The sequence below is a fragment of the Xyrauchen texanus genome, chromosome 9, assembly GCF_025860055.1.
Source record: "Xyrauchen texanus isolate HMW12.3.18 chromosome 9, RBS_HiC_50CHRs, whole genome shotgun sequence".
Lineage (NCBI taxonomy): Eukaryota > Metazoa > Chordata > Actinopteri > Cypriniformes > Catostomidae > Xyrauchen > Xyrauchen texanus.
The window spans coordinates 24,956,379-24,978,185 of record NC_068284.1 but is presented as its reverse complement, the minus strand read 5'-3'; the positions used below and the strand labels follow the sequence as shown (position 1 = coordinate 24,978,185).

Genomic DNA, 21,807 nt, shown 5'->3' with positions numbered 1-21,807 from the left:
ACAAAGGTTTTTAGAAGAATATCTCAGCTGGTCTCACCAGTGAATGGTGACCAGAACTTTGAATGTCCACAAAGGCAGCATAAAAGTAATATGAATCCAGTGTTTTAATATATGACTTCTGAAGCAATACAATCACTTTGGGTGCAGAAAAATATAAATATTTAAATCCCCTTTTTAATATAAATCACCACTTTCAGAATATGAAAGAGGAGATTTATATTAAATAATGACTTAAATATTAAACTGTTTGTCACCCACACCTATTATATAGCTTCTGAAGATATAGATTTAACTACTGGATAACTTTTATGCAGCCTTTATGTAATTTTGGAGCTTGAAAGTTCAGGTCAACATTCACTTGCATTGTATGGCTCTACAGAGCTAAGATATTCTTCTAAAAAATATTTGTTTGTGTTCAGCAGAAGAAAGTAAGTCAAACACATCTGAAATGGCTTTTTGGATGAATCCCTTTAATAAGGATAATTGTGATTTCAGAATGGGATAAGCTAATAACCGCTTAGGCCTCACAGAGAGTGGATAGGCCTATCGATATGAGTAAATTGACAGTATATTTTACAGCACATTTCTTAATACATTGTTTAAAAGCATCTCCCAGTAAGTAAGCCAATGGGACACAAGCAAAAACTCCCTATTTTTTAAGTAGATGAAGAAGAACCCCATGGATGAACCAAGACTCCAGTTGGGGAAACCGTCCTCTGGCTAGCACATATTTAAACAAATGTTTACAAAGCATACATATGCGCGTATATCTTCTTCCAAACCAGGAAAGACTTCCAAAACGTTGTCTAAAGTAACGGTTTAGTTCAGCAGATGACGTCCATGTCAGCTCAGGCAGCACAATACTGTGTGCACTACATAAACTATGCAAACATTATTATTTATATCGGAGTTTGAAAGTTTTGGGGTCAGGCGTCCACCAAAAAACAATTTATATAACATGTATAACATCAAACAGACTGTACCGACTCCTGTCCACAGTAATGGACGTGACATTATCTCGTGCAGTGAGCAAATGTGAACGCGCTTCACGCGCTTGCACAGTGTCGGGCAAAATGGCGGACAAAACGCCAGGTGGGGCACATAAAGCCAACTCAAAGGTATTTTGTCACATTTTTAAATTCATACCATTACGTTAAAGCCATACTGTCTTACCTATGAAGATAGAAGTGCAACAATGTTTTGTGTGAGCCTGTAGTTTGTTGTTTTGTGACAGCAAGTGTAGCCCTTCAAGCTGGTCGTTTTGAGATGCTAACTCGTTAGCAGTGTAGTTAGCGAGAATTCCGGCGGCTGCACTGATTTTCTATAATAAATCTTTTAACGGTTTAAACTCTGCATGTAATGTATTCTACATGTGATCATATTTAAAATATATATTGGTATCACCACAACAGAGAATTAAATAATTTGATGTGTATTTATTGTTTGCTGGCACATATAACCATGAACTAAATATGAAGCAACGTTAAGTCATATTGTTGCGCAGAGATGCATTACGTTCACTAACGTTAAACGAATCTAATTTGTGCATTGCTATACTTATAGTTAATTTAGGAGGCTCGTTTTGTTTCGAAGAGCTAACATGATCATGTTTGCTAATATCGCTAGCCACGTGAATGTTGTCAACAGAAAAGGTGTACTGCTGTTGTGTTCACTTGTAAGACACAGTGTACTTCGAGAACATTTGGAAAGATGATGGTCATGGAGTGGCTGTTAAAACACTTTGTGATGGGTTTCTGATGGCTGTCTGTTCCTCCTGATGCTCCTTATGCATGGAAACCTTATTACTCCACAGAAGCAACATCAACCTTACTACAAAAGATTGATACATATATTTTTCTCTGCTTTTTTTGTGTTGTATGTGTTTTCTTAGTATTCCTGTACTGTCTACTAATCATATTTCCATATGACAGATTGTACAGGTGTGTGAATGAAATGTCACGCATTGTGTTAATAAATTATTTTCTTATTTTCATGCAGGCTTTATCAGAAAATAAGTTAAAGGCATTTAGTATTGGCAAGATGGCAGTTTCAAAAAGAATACTAAGTAAAAAAGAGCAAGATGAACTCAAGAAGAAGGTAAGTACATCATGTAAATTACTACTGGCTGAGACATTCATAATGCAACTTACAATATTGATCAACTTGTATCTTATTGATCTCCTCACACTTCAAATCAATCAAATCAAATCACTTTATTGTCGCACTACCATGTACATAAGTGCAAAGGTAGGTGAATGTCTTGTGTGCAGTTCCAAGCAACATAGCAGTCATGACAGTGATGAGACATATACCAATTACAGTAAACAACATACTTGCACAACACAATTTACATATCAAATGTACACATACACAACACAATAATTATATACAATGTTCAGTAAACCATACACAATATAGAATACACATACAATAAAACATTTAAAAATAAAATATATATACAGTAGTTGTATTGAGGAGAATATATTTGACAGTCCAGTGTGAGATATCAGATTATTGATCGTGAGAGATCAAATGTTCAAAAGTCTGATTGCTTGAGGGAACAAGCTGTCATGTAGTCGGCTGGTGCGGGTCCTGATGCTGCGATACCGCCTGCCTAATGGTAGCAGTGAGAGCAGCCCATGACTCGGGTGGCTGGAGTCTCTGATGATCCTCCAATCTTTTTTCACACACCGCCTGTTATATATGTCCTGGAGGGAGGGAAGCTCACCTCCGATGATGTTTCTGGCAGTTCGCACCACCCTTTGCAGGGCTTTGCGGTTGTGGGTGGTGCTTTTGCCGTACCAGTCGGTGATGCAGCCAGTCAGGATGCTCTCTACAGTGCTGGTGTAGAACCGTGTGAGGATGTGGTGGTTCATTCCAAACTTCCTCAGCCGTCTCAGGAAGAAGAGGCGCTGGTGAGCCTTCTTCACAACGGCCTCAGTGTGGACGGACCATGTGAGTTCCTCAGTGATGTGGACACCGAGGAACTTGAAACTGTTGACTCTCTCCACCGGTGCTCCATTAATGGTGATGGGGCTGTGTTCTCTGTCTTTCTTCCTGAAGTTCTTCACAAGCTCCTTGGTTTTACTGACGTTGAGGGAGAGGTTCTACTCCTGACACCAGTGTGTCAGAGTGTGCACCTCCTCTTTGTAGGCTGTCACTTACTCTAAATTGCATGCATGCTAGCCTTCTTCCCAATCAAAACTATCTTGTAATTTCTCTGTTAAACCAATACAGTAGCATTTGTACCTAGTGTTTTATGCATCTGTTCATATATATATATATATATATATATACTGTATATACCTGTACAATATATTTAGTGACCATGCAGTGTCAGTAGTTTTATTCCTACTCAAAAACTGAAGTATGGTTTCAGTAGCCATAGACAGTGCCTATTACAAATAGATTACACCAGTATTGCATAGATAATAATAATAGATATATAACACACAAAGTATGGTAATTGCTACAACTTTAATGCTCAAAGGTTTATGAAATAAGATTAACATTATATTGCTTAGTTATATTGCTAAATGACTAAAGCATTCTGTGATTAATCACAGGAGGACGAAAGAGCCGCTGCAGAGATCTATGAAGAATTTCTTGCTGCTTTTGAGGGAGGCGAAGGAAAAGTGAAGACTTTTGTCCGTGGTGGTATTGCCAATGCCACAAAAGGTAAGTTAATCATCTGGACGTTGTTACAGTGACCTTAGGGTTTAATGTTAAGCCATTTTTACACTTCAAAGGTGGCACAGAAGCGGCATCTGAAGTGGCATATATACCAAGAAAATGTGTATTTGCTCAGAGTTTAGAGGAATAGTTCAGAGTAAAAGTTGTTTTTCCTTCATCAAAATAGAATTCATTTTTGACCTCCTTTGCAAGTGAATGAATTTTTGTGATGGTCCAAAATGCATATTTAGGGTGCATCAAAATAATCCATATGACTCAGTCGATAAATACATTTCTTCTGAACCCAAACCCACCCTCCATCTCCCTCAGTTCCTTATCGGTGTATTCGGGTAGGGATGGGTGAAAAGCTCCAACTGTATTTGTCGACTGGAGTCGTGTGGATTATTTTGAAGCACCCTTTCAGACTGTCAAAAAATATTTTCACTTGCATTGTTTAAAGGAGGAGGCCTGAAATGAAATACCAAATATCTAATATTCTGTTTTGATGAAGAAAGAAACTCTGATACATCTTGGAGTAAATTATCAGCAAATACATTTTTTTGGTTGAACTATTCCTTTAATGCTGCGCTGAGGTGACAGTTACATTTACACAGCAGTTACAATTGCATAAATAATGTTATGAAATGAATGTTTTGAATATAAAATTATTAATGTAGAAAAATGAAATGATACTTTTAATCTATGAAACTATACATATTGAAATGCATGCTCTATCATGACAACAACAAAGTTTAAGGCTACAGTTCATTTACACAGAACCAAAGAAGCATCAGAGCTGCCTGTAATAATGGGGGCTGATTTGGGTCCGAGCAGGCATAATTTAGTCAGCCTTATATGCACCATTGTGTCTTCACACAGAATTTTGAGCAAGCACTTTATTTGCCTTTATTGACTACTTATTGTGTTTCCGGGGCCAAAGTGTGTTTAATTATGTAGTCTACTGATCACAACAATAGATAAACAAAAGCTGTGGATGAAAACACATGTATGATTATACAAATGTATATATATTTATATATATAAAGAACAAGGTTACTTTGTTGTTTCCAACAATAATGCAAGTTGGCTAAATATTTTTATATTCACTTTTTTTTATTCTCTCAATGCTGCTTTATCCCTTACAGAGGAAGCGGTAAACGATGATAAGAAAGGAAAGCTTTACAAACCGAAGTCAAGGATTCTGGAGACAAAAAGTTTTTTACCTTTGGAAACTCCACAGTTTTTAGCTGTAGACAAGCGCAATGTACGTTTTTTTTATTTTGTATTTTTTTATTTATTATTATTCAATTTATCTTTCACGCATTGTGTTGTGCTATAACCAATATTTTCCAATTATTTTATCTAGGCATCGAAGAAGGGAGACAAAGAAAAGAAAAAGAGCAACCTTGAACTCTTCAAAGAAGAACTAAAACAGTTAGTGTTCTTTACCTTACTATTTAACAAACACTAGCACATTTAATAGGATATTAAATGTTGTTCTCCATTGTTTTTGTAGAATACAGGAAGAGCGTGATGAACGTCACAGGTTGAAGGGCCGCGTCAGTCGTTTTGAGCCTCTTTCCACAACGGAAGGAAGGCGATCCTGTAAGTTCTTTCTTTATGTATATTTTTTCCCCCACAAAAAAACTCCTCCTTTTACTCACGTAGTCACACCCAGTCAAGTTTGTGCCCCTCCCACATTTCATGCCCATTCCCACAGTTCAGAAGCGTGTACACTTTTTAATCAAGAAAACAAAATTCACACTGCTTCTCTGCTTCTTTTAGTGGATGGTTCTTCACGAAGAAACCGTCCATCCAGTGGTAATTTTGTTTTATATACTGTGCAATGCAATTACGTTACTTTCTTTGGTGTTGATGTAACGCATCATGGAGGAAAAATTATAAAAAATTGATGTGTTATTCAGCGCTTTTGTTTTGTTTTTCAGTTTTGGATGATTCGGCTCCTGGCTCACATGATGTTGGTGATCCAACAACTACAAATCTTTATTTGGGGAACATAAACCCACAGGTAACTGAAGCTTTTTTTTACCGAATTCTTTTTAGGTAACTGCTGAATCCCATCAGTGTTTCATGCTAAGACTTAACTCTTTACAGATGAACGAGGAGATGCTCTGTCAGGAATTTGGTCGCTATGGTCCATTAGCCAGTGTGAAAATCATGTGGCCTAGGACTGATGAGGAAAGGGCCAGAGAGAGGAACTGTGGCTTTGTTGCCTTCATGACGAGGAGAGATGCTGAACGTGCACTTAAGCATTTAAATGGTAAATCTGTCTGTCTAATCTCAGTCTAACAGTTAGTCTGTCTGTCTATTCATTTATTGGGTTTTCTAATGACTTTGTTACCCCATTGACTAGTCTGGCCATATGCTGTCTATTTCAGGCAAAATGATAATGAATTTTGAAATGAAACTGGGATGGGGCAAAGGTGTACCAATTCCACCTCACCCAATATATATTCCACCGTCTATGATGGAGCACACCCTTCCGCCACCACCCTCTGGACTTCCTTTCAATGCCCAGCCCAAAGAAAGACTGAAGAACCCCAATGCTCCTATGCCTCCCCCTCCAAAGAGCAAAGACGAGTTTGAGAAGGTAACTTGGCATATGTGGGACAAAAAGATATCAGTTAGCATGGTCAAAAATGTAGTTAGGGGGAATTACTTTCTTTTTATGCATTTTTTGGAACAGTGGTAGGCTTATACTTTTGTATTACTCTCCTTTGTACAAAAGTGTTGTGCTTAAGAAGTTTACTGAATTTAGCAACTTTTGTTACTGAATTAATCATTATATAAATTAAATATGTACCATGCTGATTGTACCGGTAAGTGATTTTTTTTTAATGTAGAATATTCCTTGGACAAATTATTTAATAGGCAATGGTGCTTTTCAAAGCCATGTGAGGATGAACTGTGCAGCTTTTGATATTGTCTGATTGATGCAATGTTTTGGTTTTTGTTAAAAAAAAGGATTATTTAGAGAGAAATGTAAAGAAAGAACCTAGAATTAAAAGCAAAAAATATTCTGATGCAGATCATGTAGCATTTCAGGGCCTCTTTCTCTAGGAATGTGATCAGTCAAGTTTTAAAATGGACACTGTAAAACACGTTTGTTGTTGGAGTGTATGTTGCATTTAGTGTTATGCTTGTTTCTTTTTAACAATACTCACATATATATTCTATGTTTATTATCTGATGTGACTTCATATCCAGACTCTGTCGCAAGCCATAGTCAAAGTGGTTATCCCAACAGAAAGGTACATGTTTTTCTTTTTTTCCAAATTCTTATGAAATGTAGAGAACTTATCCCATCTCTGTAGTTTGAAAGATTGGACATACACATGGTACCAGAGTCTGGTTTGGGTGAGCAATAGTTGAGGCCTTGCATGAAAATCTAGAACAAAAGCTACTAACTGTAGACATACATACACATTCATTACATTACATATAAAGGTTTTGTGTTACACTGCTCAGATAGTGAATTTAATATAAGCTTGAGGGACATTCATTAGCAATTCTCTGTAAATGATCATTTAGATTTTAAGAGGATGTAATTCTAAGTTTATTATTGTTTCTGTTTACATTATGAATCAATCATATCTGATGTTTGTAGATCCCCATTTTACACAGAATTATTCTAGGTGTCAATGCTAAGGCATGCTTGGCAGTTTGGTCATTCTCTTATTGAGATGTTTTTAAAGGGATGATGCACCCACAATTGAAAAATCTGTCTTGATTTACTCATTCACCTTCACATTGTTCCAAACTGTATGACTTCTGTGGAGCACGAAAGGAGTTGTTAGGCAGAATGTTAGCTTCATGCACCATTTTCATTTAATCTTTTTTTATTGATTTTTTTCATACAATGAAAGTGAATTGTGACTGATACTAACATTCTGCCAAACATTTTCTTGCACCGAAGAAAAAAGTCAAAGTTATTGAACAACATGATGGTGAGTAAATGATGCCAGAATGTTCATGTTTGGGTGAACTATCCTTTCAAGAATGTTGCTAAGGTTTTGTCACACATTTCATCTGATGTGATCCATTCCACTAGTACTAACTTATAGGGCTGGATATCCTTAAACATTTTTTGATACCGATACCTTGACTTCGATACCGGTTCCTAAACGATTTTTTAATACCAATTTTATGAAATAACATTAATGTGAAGAAAGAAAAAAAAGAAAGCTAAACTGTTAATGCATCGATTTAGCTAGCAATCTATAGCCATACATACAAACAATATCTAAATTTACATAGGTCCCAGTTTATAGGACTATGTCGCTGCGCACAGAAATGTTAATTTAACATGTACACCTGCATGTACCACTACAAGTTAGTCGATTTTGTTTGTTGGATTGTTTGCTAAACGTTAACTTACCTGTCGGAGTCCCAGTCATAGCGCCGGTCTTCTTGCAGTCAAAGACGGAGCAACTTTCTGCCCTTAAGTTTATTCCGTGCACTGTCAAGTGCTTCATCAGATTTGTCATGTTGACAGTCTTGGTAGCAATTATCTTGTCGCAAATATTGCATCGCCCACTGTTGGCATCAACCCTGGTGAAATGTAGCCACACTTTTGATTTTTTCCACATCTTTTACATCTAGGGGGTTGAAACGCATACAAAACATAGCCTCACGTGTGAGCCACGTCTCTGGGCATAACCGGCATAAACTAGTGTTTTTCCTTGATGCCTAAACACAGCCAATCACTGGCACTTTTAGATTTGGGCACATCTAGCATGCTACATGCTTATCACTGAGGTTGATGTGATTAACCCCTTAGGTATCGAAATTTGGTACCAAACGAGAAGACATTTCTCGATAATCAATTGTTTGGAGGCAATTCGGTCTGTGCCTAAAATGTATCGAACTCTATACCCAGCCCTACTAATTTACCATCTTAAACACTACAGAATACACTTATTACACATTCACCTAGTCTGTTACACATAGACAACACCTCTGGCTATTGCTCACTTGAACTGCTACAGTAGCATGGTTCGAAATCAACACCCAATCCCCAAAGTCTCGGTGACCTTTGACATTGGCCTTGGTGAGCAGCACAAGTTGAACTGTCTGCAGCTGCGAGGGACCAGAAAAGCGTCACGGGATGGATTGGGGAAAGTATACAGAATGATTGCCTGACATTGGTATGATCGGCTCCAATACTTGTGATTTGTGCTTCAGTACATTTGAGAAACATCATCAGTTGATTTATCGGCCACTTCACGAGCCAGTCCAGGAACCCCATTATTGTCCCTATCCCTTAACTGACTCTTGAAGTGATTACATGGTTATTTTTTCCTCTCCATCCACACTTGATAAATATGAAGAATTGACACTTTGGATCACATAACTTCTACTTCTAGACACCATATGAGGGAAGAATGCTATGGCTGAGACTCTGTAGATGACTATAGAGAGGATTTAAATGTTTTGTTAAAAGCTGTCACACTGCCAGTCAGTTTTAAATCTTAAAAGCTCAAAAGAACATATCTATTGGCTCATGGAAAGCAGTCTAAAAATATAGTATTTCATCAAATGTCATATTGTAGTAGTAGGAGCTGTTTAGGTGTGGCTGGTGATGGCGCTGAATCCGTTTCGCTTTAACTGTGTTTTTCTCGTAGGAATTTGCTCTCTCTCATCCATCGAATGATCGAGTTTGTGGTGCGTGAGGGACCCATGTTTGAGGCTATGATCATGAACAGAGAGATCAACAATCCGCTCTACAGGTGAGTTAAATGAGGGCATAAGGCGCTGACTTTGTTCAAAACATTCTGTCCTTATTTTGTCACAAACTATAAGAGTTTCCTTCTTCCTTGGTACAATGAAAGTGACTGTGGCTGTCCATCACTAACATTCTGCCTAACGTGTCCATTTGTATTGGTTCATTTTGAGTCAATACTTATGGGTTTGGAACTACACAAGGCAGGTAATTTAGGACAGAATTTCTGATCACTTTAAATGGTTTAATATATTGGTTCTGGTGTTCATTGTTGTTTATATATAGATGATATCTGCATTTGCTACAGAAGCAAGTACATGAATACTATCGAGTGAAAAATCCAACTGAAGATAAACCAAATACATTCCTGGTGAACACAGAAGGGTTTCAAGTCCTCACAAACAAAAAATATTTGTTTGCATTTCTGTCAGCTTCGTTCATTGCACAATGAACCAGTTGTTTATGGATGAAGTCCCCATTAAAGTTTTAAAGAGAACAGGTTTCTTGGGCCTTTGACAGCAAACAGTCTTATATTTCTCAAAGCCAGATGGGGAGCAGACAGTTCAACTCTTATGAACTTGTAGAGAACCATGATTCGCTCCAAGCTGGACTATGGAAATATTATTTATGGATCAGCTAGGAAATCATATAAATGGCTGAATACTGTACACCACCAAGGTATACGACTGGCTTTGGGAGCCTACAGAACATCACCAATCCAAAGTTTATGTGCGAAAGCCAATGATCATTTCTTGGTAATCAGATGCCTGATTTTAAACGAATAAAGAAAATCCAGCCTATCCAGCAGTTTTTTTGTTTTGTTTTGTTTGTTTTTTCAATTCAACAATATATGAAAGAAAACGTCTCGGTTACCTACGTAACCTCGGTTCTCTCTAGATGAGGGAACGAGTATTGCGTAAGCTAGCTTACGCTACGGGAAAGATTCATCTTTTCTGAGATATTGAAGCCAAAAAATTATCCTTAATTTTGTATCATTTGTCAACGCAGTGCAGCAACTGCAGACCTTGAGCGGGCTAGATAGCGAGCTCATTGGTTGCTCTGCGGCAACTGCTGCAGCCTATAGACGAACTTGCGTGAACTCGTGCCCAATGAGAGGCGCCAGCGCTCACTGTCCCAAAGCCCGCCAGAATGGGCGTGGCTAGGGTGCATATAAGCGCAGTTCAGTAGGCTGGAACCCTGGTTTTCATTGAATGAAACGAAAATCGCTCGTGGCGCGAGCACGGCCAGCTACGCAATACTCGTTCCCTCATCTAGAGAGAACCGAGGTTACGTAGGTAACCGAGACGTTCTCTTACGAGAGGTTCTCTCGTATTGCGTAAGCTAGCTTACGCTACGGGAACCCATTGTCAACGCCGTGCGCGCCAAGCATCCACTGCATGAGCCCCAGGGGGAAGGGGGGACCCGGGGGAGCCCTTGTGAGTGGGGAAATAATATGTGGCCGGCAAGAGTGCGGGTCAGTGTGTGTGTGATACATAAGCACATAGTGGGAAGGGAAAAACAGAGTGGCGGTGCCGGTCTGTGTGGAATGTGTCCCATTAGTGCAGCTCACCAGGGGAGCTGTAGCGTATTAAACCGCTAGTAGTTTTGCCTGCAGAGATGCTGGCAGAGCCGATAGGGAAATAATCTGTGCTCTGAAAGGAGTACCGATCACCTTGGGGACATAGCCGTGTCTAGGCTTTAAAATGACCTTGGAGTCACTTGGTCCAAACTCCATACACGCAGCGCTGACAGACAGCGCGTGAAGGTCTCCCACACGTTTAACTGATGACAGGGCAGTCAGAAAAACGGTTTTGAGTGAAAGGTATTTCAAATCCACGGATTGAAGCGGTTCGAAAGGGGGGGCTTTCATAGCTTCGAGAACTACAGAAAGATCCCAGATAGGAACCGATGGGGGCGCGGGGGGTTCATCCTTCTAGCTCCCCTGAGGAAGCGGATGACCAGCTCGTTTTTTCCCCGTGACTGGCCGTGCAGGGGTTCGGTGAACGCCGCGACGGCCGCCACGTACACTTTGAGCGTGGATGGGGATCTGCCATTATCCAACAGCTCTTGTAAAAACACGAGCAGTGACGACACCCCACATGTCCGTGGGTCCAGGTCTCTGTCGGTGCACCATTTTGAAAACACCGACCATTTGGACGCATAGAGTCTTCTCGTGGAAGGGGCTCTAGCGTGTATGATGGTGTTCATTACTCCTTCTGGCAAAGCGACGGGTAGTCGTTGATCACCCACGCGTGCAGCGCTCTGGGTGGGGATGCCAGATCATGCCGCGAGCTTGAGAGAGGAGATCTGCTCTCACTGGGATGGGCCACGGGGCTGTCAGAGACAGCTGCGTAAGCTCCGTGAACCATGTCTGATTCTCCCAGCGCGGGGCTATGAGGAGCACCGAGTGACGCGTTTCCCTGATCCTCTGCATTACCTGTGGCAATAGCGAGACGGGAGGGAAGGCGTAAAGCGGGCGGTTGGGCCAGTCCTGGGCCAGCGCGTCCTCGCTTTTCGAGAAAAATACTGGGGAGTGAGAGTTCTCTTCTGACGCGAAGAGGTCTATCTCTGCTCTGCCGAATATTTGCCATAATTTCTGGACTGTTTGAGCGTGCAGGGACCATTCCCCTGGGGAACATTGTCTCTGGACAGTCTGTCTGGGCCGTCGTTCAGGTGGCCTGGCACGTCGTGTCGCCCTCAGCGGCGCAGGTGGCCCTGGGACCAACTTAGTATGCGTTTTGTCAGATGGAAGAGGTTCCTGGATCTGACACCGCCCTGGCGGTTTAGATAGGATACCACAGATCTGTTGTCCGAGCGGACCAGGGCGTGGTGACCCTGAATGACCGGGAGGAAGCGCGCGGCGCGTACTCGACCGCTATCATTTCCAGACAATTTATGTGAAGGAGCTTTTCCTGAACTGACCATAGGCCGAAAACCGGCGAGCCCTCGCGAGACCCGGCTGCTCCAACTCCGTGATACAGCTCCCATCGTCACTCCCGCTGATACCATTCGGCCACCGTCCAAGGCTGCAGAGCTGATATACAGGTCTGAGTCACTCTGATCGGCTGGCGGCCTGTGGTCCACGCCCGGCGAGACGCGCGGGTGTTTAGCCAATGCTGAAGCGGGCGCATGCACAGTAAACCCAGCTGAAGTACTGCTGCGGCTGAGGCCATGTAACCTAACACTCTCTGAAATTTTTTCAGAGGCGTGAGGCTGTTCATCTGAAAAGACGCGGCTAGTCGCGCGCGCCGTGTAGATAAGCGAGCCGTCATTGCCACAGAGTCTAGTTCTATTCCAAGGAAGGAAATTGCCTGAGTGGGCTGCAGTGAGCTCTTGGTCCAATTGACTGCAAGACCCAGACTGTTCAGATGACTGAGAAGAACTGTCCTGTGAGACAGAAGCTCCGTATGTGACTGCCAAAATCAGCCAATCGTCCAAATAGTTCAGAATTCGCAAGCCCTGACTCCGCAGGGGTGCGAGCGCCGCATCCATGCACTTCGTGAAAGTACGGGGTGCTAAGGACAGGCCGAACAGAAGGACGGTGTATTGATAAACCTGACCGTCGAAGACGAATCTCAAGAGTGGCCTGTGACGGGGATTTATCTGAATCTGAAAATAGGCATCTTTCAGATCGAGAGAAATAAACCAGTAACCCTGGCGCACATGCGCGAGGAGTTTCCTGATTGTAAGCATTTTGAACGGTCTTTTTGCAAGCACCTTGTTCAAAACCCTGAGATCTAATATTGGTCTGAGGCCGCCGTCTTTCTTGGGGACAAGAAAATAACGGCTGTAAAACCCTGACTCGCTCAGTGAAGGCGGCACTCTCTCTATGGCCCTTTTGCACAGAAGGCTTGCTATTTCTGAACGAAGCATGCAGGCTGCTTCCGTGTTCACAGTAGTTTCGAGCCGCGCCCTGAAGCGGGAGGGCGGCGATCGAACTGTAGCAAATAGCCCTGTTTTATTGTGCTTAACACCCATTTGCATATCCCTGGGATAGCTTCCCACGCTTTGAAGCGTAACACTAGAAGGCTGAATGGCCGAGTCGCCCTGATTGCCGTACACAGCGGGCTGAACAGAATGTGTGAGCGCTTATTGTGCTTATGCATGACTGCTCGCAGACAGCAGGGACATGCTGTTCTGTGAGTGACTTCCGATTGAGATGAATGGGGAAAGAGTCACATCTGTTAAGTGATGCTGCGAGCATAGTCACGGACGCGGGACTTACACAGAGAGGTGTTTGCTGGCCGTGTGACAGAGCGGGCAGAGAGGGGACGCGCGCGGGCTCGTGGGCGCGTTATTGACTCTAACACTCGAGCGGGCTGTGCCCGCTTTATGTGAGTGTGCTCTGATAGGAACACGGGAAGTGTAATGCTTGTGTGTAGGGGTGAACACTGGATTGTGGGCACATTTTCTACACATAAGACATGTTTGTTCTCTGATAGGGACACGGGAAGTGTAATGCTTGTGTGTAGGGGTGAACACTGGATTGTGGGCACATTTTCTACACAAGACATGTTTGCTCTTTACAAGATCTTTTTGTGTCGCCGTGAAAATGGCGTTTGAGTGCAGGCAAGCGGGTAGTAACACCGGCTTGTTGGCTGCTGAATTCACCACTGTAGTAGCCTGAGAGAAGGGGACTGACAGGGGGCGAAGCTTTGACGGTGGTCCGGCCGCGGCGGGACTGAGCCGTCATTTTTTAAACAAAGCTAGGAGGACTTCGGTTGTTCAGGTTTCAGCGCAATCTTAGGCCGAGGCCCGCGGGGGGGCAGCGGTCTGCGGCGGCTGTCTGAGCTCGATCTGGGGCGGCCGCCCTGTCGACGCTGGGAAGTCTGGCTTTGTTGAGCTGGGCGCTCTGAAGATGCTCGTGCAGGAGGCTGGTTACGTGGGCGGCCTGCAGAGGAGCTAGCGCGGCGAGGCAGGAAGAGATTAATGGCTTGGGTGGCTTTCTGGACTTCCGAAAAACGGTCAACAATGCCACTTACCGCGGAACCGAAGAGACCGGACGGAGAGAGCGGCGCGTTGAGGAACGTGGAGCGCTCAGCTTCTCCCATGTCGGCTAGCGTTAGCCACAGGTGTCTCTCGGTTACAGTCAGCGAGGCCATGCACTTCCCTAGGGCTTGAGCTGCAGCTTTGGTGGCGCAAGAGCGAGGTCCGTCAGCTCCTTAGATCTGTAACAGCCTCTGGGTGCCTGCCTTTCTCATCCCATTCCCGAAGAAGGTCCGCTTGGAGGATCTGCAAGACGGCCATGGAATGCAGAGCAGATGCGGCTTGGCCGGCGGCGGAATAGGCGCGGCCAACACAGGCGGAAGTAGTTCTGCAGGCCTTAGACGGGAGCACTGGCTTAGACCGCCATCTACCGCCCTTCTCGGCGGCGCCGTCCACTGAATGGAGTTCCGGCAGGAAGGGAGCGGCCCGGGCCGCGGGCGCCGCGCGGTGACGGCTTGAAGAAAGCAGCCGTCGAATCTGTTGGGTGCCTGCTCAGGGGGCGGTGACCACTCGAGCCCGAGGCGGTCGACGGCCTGTGTGAGGAGGCGTATCAGTTCCCCTTGGACTCCGGCGCGGTCCTGCTGGATTCCTGGGCCGATGAGGAGGCTTGTGACCACTCCTCGCTGTCCGAAGCCATGATGGAACAGCAGCCCTTGTCCTCCGCCTCGCTCTCCGAGGTGGCAGCAGTGCGGCCGCTTGGCGGCAACTGCGCGTCCCGGGGGGGCGGGGAGGGTGAACGCGATGCTGGAGGGAGAGTCTCCGGCGAGACAGTCGCTTCTAAACCCGGTTCCGGCAGCCTTTGGGAGCGGCGCTTCTTCCGGCGTGGCAAAACAGAAGGCGGCGCGGCGGCGGCTTCCAATAAACATATTTTACTGGACTGTAATACTTCTACACATTTGAGGAACTTGTATTATTCTGTTGATACTTTTGAAAGTGAATCCAAATTTAGTTTTAAGGTTTTTAGAAAGAATTAATCTTAAACCTTATTTAGTTATATTCTTGAATAACTAATCCTGGCTCTCTCCATGAATATAGCCATAGAAGCTGGCATGGCATAAAGAAAAAGAAATGGTTTAATATTAATTTTACAATTTTCCACAATTCTTATTTTTCTTGTTTGTATATCTACTCTGAGAAAGGTCTCAAAACAAACATTTATCTTTTCATGGATTCAACAGGTTTTTATTTGAAAATCAAAGTCCAGCTCACGTCTATTACCGGTGGAAGTTATACACTATATTACAGGTTAGTGTTATTTATCTTTACCTACAGAAATATAGTCGTAGGTGTTGATAAGTCAGTATAAAATTTTTTGTTTACAGGGCGAATCTCCTACCAAATGGAAAACTGAGGACTTCAGAATGTTTAAGAACGGGTCTTTTTGGCGACCACCTCCTCTCAACCCATATTTACATGGCACTCCCGAAGATGAAGAACTTGAAGAAGTTGTTGATGATGATGATGATGATGATGAAGAAACCAGTAAGAAGGGTGCATTGAAAGACGAGTATGTATCAGTGTCAATTTTGTTTGCTTTCCTTGTCTTGGATCATTTCATTAAAATATGAACTCTTCAGAAATAATGGAGCAACCAGGCTTTTGGAAGCGTGTTCTTAGGATTATTTTTCATTGCAGTGAGAGGGATAAACTGGAGGAGATGTTGCGAGGTCTCACACCAAGGAAGAGTGACATAGCTGAAGCCATGCTCTTCTGCCTGTTGCGTGCTGATGCTGCCGAGGAGATTGTGGAATGCATCGCTGAGTCTCTGTCCATACTTAAAACCCCTTTGCCAAAGAAGGTCAGACTTCCAAACTAGGATGGACTAATATTTCTGCATGCATGTCCTCTCTGGTTCTCATTCCTGTCCACTTCTGCCCTCTGCCTCCCCCCCAGATTGCAAGATTATATTTGGTGTCAGATGTGCTGTATAACTCCTCTGCAAAAGTTGCTAATGCCTCATATTACAGAAAATTGTAAGTATGGCTTGGTTTCATTAGTGCACACACATATTAGATCTTCTTGTTGGTCTGTTTATCTAATGTTTATTTTTCTTACAGCTTTGAAACAAAACTCTGTCAGATATTTTCTGATCTCAATGCCACTTATAAAACAATACAGGGCCACTTACAATCAGAGCATTTCAAGGTATGCTATCCAGTTTGTTACACATCTGTTTTTTGTTTTTTTACTTTGAATGCACTGTGTGGAGTTGATGTTTCTTTACTTCATCTCCAAAGCAACGAGTAATGTCCTGTTTCCGTGCATGGGAAGACTGGGCAGTGTATCCTGATCCTTTCCTGATTAAACTGCAGAACATTTTCCTGGGGCTTGTGAGTCTCGATCCAGAGAAGGAGATTGGAGAGCCAGAGCCAGAGGTTAGTTTTGTTGAAATTGTCTGATTCATTTATTCCTAGTCATAGATGAAGATTGGATGCTTGGATACATATCACTCTTTCTTGATTGTCTTGTTCTAATCACTGTTATTTTTTGCATCAAGTTGGGATTGGCAGTTCTAATTAGTTGGAGTAGACCTCTTATCATTGGCTGAGTGATTAAGCATTTTATACATTTTGACTTAGCAACCAGAAAAAACAGAGGACATCGATGGTGCTCCTATTGTGGAGGAGGAGCTGGATGGTGCTCCTCTGGACGATGTGGATGGCACACCCATCGATGGAGCACCAATTGATGGAGCGCCAATTGACGATCTGGATGGAGTGCCCATCAAGGGAGCAGAAGATGATCTAGATGGTGTTCCTTGTAAGAATTCTGATTCAGACTCATTACCAGTCATACTATCAACTCCCACTTAGTGCATTATTTTACGTTCTTATTTTGGAAGTACATGAAAAGGATTGACATGCTTGCCAAAGTTTATTATTATATAGTGGCAGGGACTTTGCAAGAAACATGTTTTTTTTTGTTTGTTTTTTTCAGTAGATCACTCTGGGCAAAAAACTGATTTTAAAGTAGCCCCATCAAAATGGGAGGCAGTAGATGGTGCCGCTTTGGAGGCTCAAGGTTAGTCCAAATGTCATTCATCACATTATTTAAACCACAGTTTTCAGCTTCATATACTGTGTATAAAAGTTAATTTTACATTGTTGTTTAGCTGTAACCACATCAAAATGGGAAGTATTTGATCTGCCAGATGAATCAGAAAAAAGTAAAGAGAGGTATGATCTGTGTGTTCTGATTTTTCCTTGTAAATGTAATTTTATCGGTTTACATTTTATTGGTATTTCTGGATTGGTTTGGAAAAAAGATTGCAGTAGTGTATCACAAAATTACATTTGTGTATTTTGGAACTCTCATACTTTGTGTCATAGAACAAAACATGAAGCTGAGAGCAAAGACTCTTTGAAGAGCTCCAGCTCAACAGAACAGCAATCTTACTCTAATCCTGTTAGAGAAGAATATGATTCAAAGTCTGCAAAATTTTCTGAGATGAGCGAGGAAAAACGTGCCAAATTGCGAGAAATTGAGGTATACCTAAAGATAATGTACTTAACATCTCAGAAAGCTCTTCAGCAATGCATAATTATTTGCCAATTTATTTTATTCTGATGCAGCTTAAAGTCATGAAGTTTCAAGATGAGCTTGAATCTGGAAAACGACCCAAAAAATCTGGACAGAGTATTCAAGAACAAGTAGAGCTCTATCGGGACAAGTTACTACAGAGGGTTGGTATCATCTAATTGTTTTGGAAAAACATTCCTCTAACTTATTTGGTCATTTTAAATTTTTTTTTTTGTTTTGTTATTGTTTAGGAGAAGGAGAAAGAGACAGAAAAAGACAAGGAGAAAGAAAAGGAGAGAAAAGACAAAGACAAATCTGATGTGTCACACAAAGAGAAGGACAAAGAAGAATCTACACCAAGTAGAAAAGAAAAGTAAGAGTAATATATGTATAAAACCCCAAAAGTCATTCAGAAAATGAATGAATAAATCTCAATGTTGAGGTATATGCTTTTGTAAATGTTCCACTCTTAGAAATACTTACAAATGCATCTTATCTGTGCTTACACTAGAGTAGCTATATGAAAGCATTAAACGTGACAATTTTTTCAAGGTAACAGTATATGAGCTACATTTTGTTTGACTCCTTTAACATAATCATGCTTTTTTCAAAGAAAACGGAGGCACAGTCCCACCCCCAGCCCCACTCGAAGTAGCAGCAGTAGACGTGGCAGGTCACCTTCACCACGATCAGAGCGCTCTGATAGATCGTATGCAAAGGAGAGTATTCGGTCTTCTTACAAAGACTCTCCAAGAGACAGCAATCGGAAGTCATCTAAAAGGTAATGTAATGATTTTCTCATCATAAAGCATAACACTGAATCCCACAGATTGTGGTATTTTATTGTCATTATCATACAGTGGCAAGAAAAAGTATGTGAACCCTTTGGAACTGCCTGCCTTTGCGCTTTTTTGTTATTGTAATTTATATGATTAAACCAGAGTTTAAGACAAATTTATACAATCTTTTAACTAATTTAAAGGTGCTATAGGCGATTGTTTTCATGAAAAGGTATGGAAAAATGGTCCTACTCCCTGAAAGAATAATTAATGAAATAATTGTTGGGAGATCTCGCTGGTCTCTGACAGCTCTAGAATCTATTAACGGCAAACGAAAATGTGTCCGCAGGCATTTTGACATGTCAATCATTTTGCACATTCTCAGTGAATTATTGAGGCTTAATGCCATATTCTGATTTATAATTTGTCAGTTGAGGAGCTATTTTGCTACTGTTGTGTATGACATCTATGAGAACATGCTTTGTGTCGGTTTCTCCAAGAGGTATCAGCACTTTTTTTTGGAAAGAGGGGTTGTGGCTAAATCAATGGCTCAGTCTCATGGAAGTTAGACTGGCTAAAATGGCTTACAACACCTTTAAGGTTTAACATTTTTTTTTTTTTTTTTTTTTTGAAAGAATTTTTTTTCTCCCCAATTTGGAATGCCCAATTCCCACTACTTTGTAGGTCCTTGTGGTGGCACGGTTATGCACCTCAATCCGGGTTGCAGAGGACTAGTTTCAGCTACCTCTGCTTCTGAGTCAGTCAATCCGCGCATCTTATCACATGGCTTGTTATTCATGACACCGCAGAGACTCTCAGCATGTGGAAGCTCATGCTACTCTCCGTGGTCCATACACAGCTTACCACGTGCCCCATTGAGAGCGAGAACCACTAATCGTGACCGCGAGGAGCTTACCCCATGTGACTCTACCCTCAATAGCCACCGGGCCATTTTTGGTTGCTTAGGAGACCTGGCTGGATTTACTCTGCACACCCTTGATTCAAACTTTTGACTCCATACCCCCAGGAAAGTGTTTTGTGGACTGATGAAACTACGGTTGAATTGTTTGGGAATTACTACCTTTAAAGAGCTCCGGCTCTGCTTATTCCACAACGAGAGTGCTTCTGGATTTATTATAATTTATTTTTTTATAATTCCATAATACTTTGGGATCTACATAAGATGAAGCTGTGAAAGTTTAGACTGGACTGTGATCTGTGTAATTCTTCTCCATCAGGTGTGCACTGCAGTGCTGCTCTCACACTTCATTTCAGTTTAATGTGATTTCATGTTACGTTAAATGAGATCAAACGACTATTAGACAACGAAAAATTTTCTCAACAATTTGTTATTTTCGATAATGTCGACTAAACATTTCAGCCCTAATGCAAATGATAATATGCTTTTAAACTCACCTGCTTTATTTTCTTGAATAAATCCGGGTGTCTGTCTTTCAGGGGCTTTATTAAGTTTGATGTGTTTCCTCTCGTCAGAAAATTGTCAAAGCAGCGTTTACAAATAGGTTTTTGCTGATCTATGATGTTTCCCTTTTCATCAGCCTCAAATCCAAAGAATTTCCAAACCTGGCTTTTTCCACTTTTCGACAATATTAAGTTGAGACTCCGCACCAGCTGCTACTTTGCTTGTCGTCATCTTTTGCTTGTTGTGAGCATCCAAAAGTTCCCGATTGGGAACCGGGTAGACCCGATACTCGGTACTCCGGTACCTTCAGAAATTCTGGTATTGTAAAAAAAAAAATAAATGAGTACCGACTTGGTACCGGAGTACCTGTATTTTTATATACCATAACACTAGTGTAATGTCAGGGTGGCTGTGTGCCAGCCAGAGCTCAGTAGAAGTTGTCGTGATGAAGCAGTGACCCTAAACATCAAAGTAAATTCAATACAGAATGGTTTCAAAAAAAGAAAATCCACCTTTTGGAGCGGCCCAGTCAGAGCCCAGACCTAAAACTAATAGAGATGCTGTATAATGAACTCGAGTCATTCACACCAGACATCCTAATAATATGGCTGATCTGAAGCAGTTCTGTTAGGACGAATTGTCCAGAATTTCTTATTAACATTGTGCAGGTCTAATCCTCAACTACCGGAAATGCTGGGTTGAGATTATTGCTGTCAAAGGAGGATCGACCAGTTATTCAATCCAAGGGTTCACTTTTTCCAAAACACTGTGACTGTTTAATGGGATGTGTTCAATAAAGATATAAAAGATTATAAATGTTAGTTTGTTATTAGCTTAAGCACATTGTGTTCATCTAGTGACATTGATGAAGATGAGATCACATTTTATGAACAATTAATGCAGAAAACCAGCTAATTCCAAAAGGTTCACATACTTTTTTGCCACTGTCTGTTTTTTTATTATTATTATTACCAGCTGGAGGTAGTAATCAGTCTTTTTTTTTAATTTTTTAGGTCTCCTTCCCCACCTAGAACACCCAAAAGGTCACGCAGGTCCAGATCAAGAACGCCCAAAAAATCCTCAAAGAAATCCAGATCTCGGTCGCGATCGCCTCACCGTTCTCACAAGAAATCTAAAAAAAGCAAACACTGAGACTGCTGACTATAATGAAAATATGCCTGGATTGTCTTTTGTGCCTCATCTGTCCTTTAAATCAGTGTGAGAGACATTCCCTTCTTCACCTCCTCTCCTTTTGAAACTCGCTCACATTGGCACAAGAACAATGTGTAACATTACAAGGGCAATCTATGGGGTGTTTTATAATGTAATTTTGCTGACAGCTTCCTTTGATGTTCAGGGTGTCAGAAAATAAAATAACTACAGTTGTTGGGGCAGTCCTAAATCAAGATGAAAACTAGTCTTATTTTTTTTTTTTTTTCTTTCTTTTTTTTTTCATGGTTTTTAGATCCCTTGAAACTGACTTAAATTAAAATAGTGTAAATTTCAGTTGTATGGATGTTTGCTTTTCAATAAAGACACAATTTATGTGACCTCTTTGAAATACCTCAGTGTTTGCTCAGATACATTGTAGATAAACAAGTTCTCTGCATTAAAACATTTTATAAAAATTGTGAAAAGATATAAAGGCAATATCTTGAAAGTTATATATATTGGATAATTCACCC

The 21,807-nt window shown here is 41.6% G+C and overlaps 1 protein-coding gene across 3 annotated transcripts; it reads left to right on the top strand.

Annotated features, from left to right (window-relative positions):
* The first annotated feature begins 1,055 nt into the window (after positions 1–1,055).
* u2surp (U2 snRNP-associated SURP domain containing) lies at positions 1,056–21,807 on the top strand. 3 transcript variants are annotated; one of them, XM_052133935.1, is made up of 26 exons: positions 1,056–1,118; positions 1,999–2,097; positions 3,567–3,678; positions 4,818–4,936; positions 5,039–5,106; positions 5,189–5,277; positions 5,458–5,493; positions 5,619–5,701; positions 5,788–5,953; positions 6,072–6,283; positions 6,901–6,944; positions 9,318–9,422; positions 15,580–15,646; positions 15,724–15,908; positions 16,037–16,199; positions 16,295–16,374; positions 16,459–16,546; positions 16,639–16,776; positions 16,981–17,161; positions 17,342–17,422; positions 17,514–17,577; positions 17,731–17,887; positions 17,974–18,084; positions 18,172–18,293; positions 18,534–18,701; positions 21,136–21,807. In XM_052133935.1, the coding sequence occupies exons 1-26, from the start codon at positions 1,074–1,076 to the stop codon at positions 21,272–21,274; spliced, it is 2,922 nt and encodes a 973-aa protein (XP_051989895.1). In that variant the 5' UTR covers positions 1,056–1,073; the 3' UTR covers positions 21,275–21,807. The 3 variants fall into 3 exon arrangements, with proteins under 3 accessions (XP_051989895.1, XP_051989894.1, XP_051989897.1); XM_052133934.1 differs by having other exon boundaries at positions 17,339–17,422; positions 21,136–21,805; XM_052133937.1 differs by lacking the exons at positions 1,056–1,118; positions 1,999–2,097; positions 3,567–3,678; ... (5 more) ...; positions 5,788–5,953; positions 6,901–6,944 and having other exon boundaries at positions 6,093–6,283; positions 17,339–17,422; positions 21,136–21,777.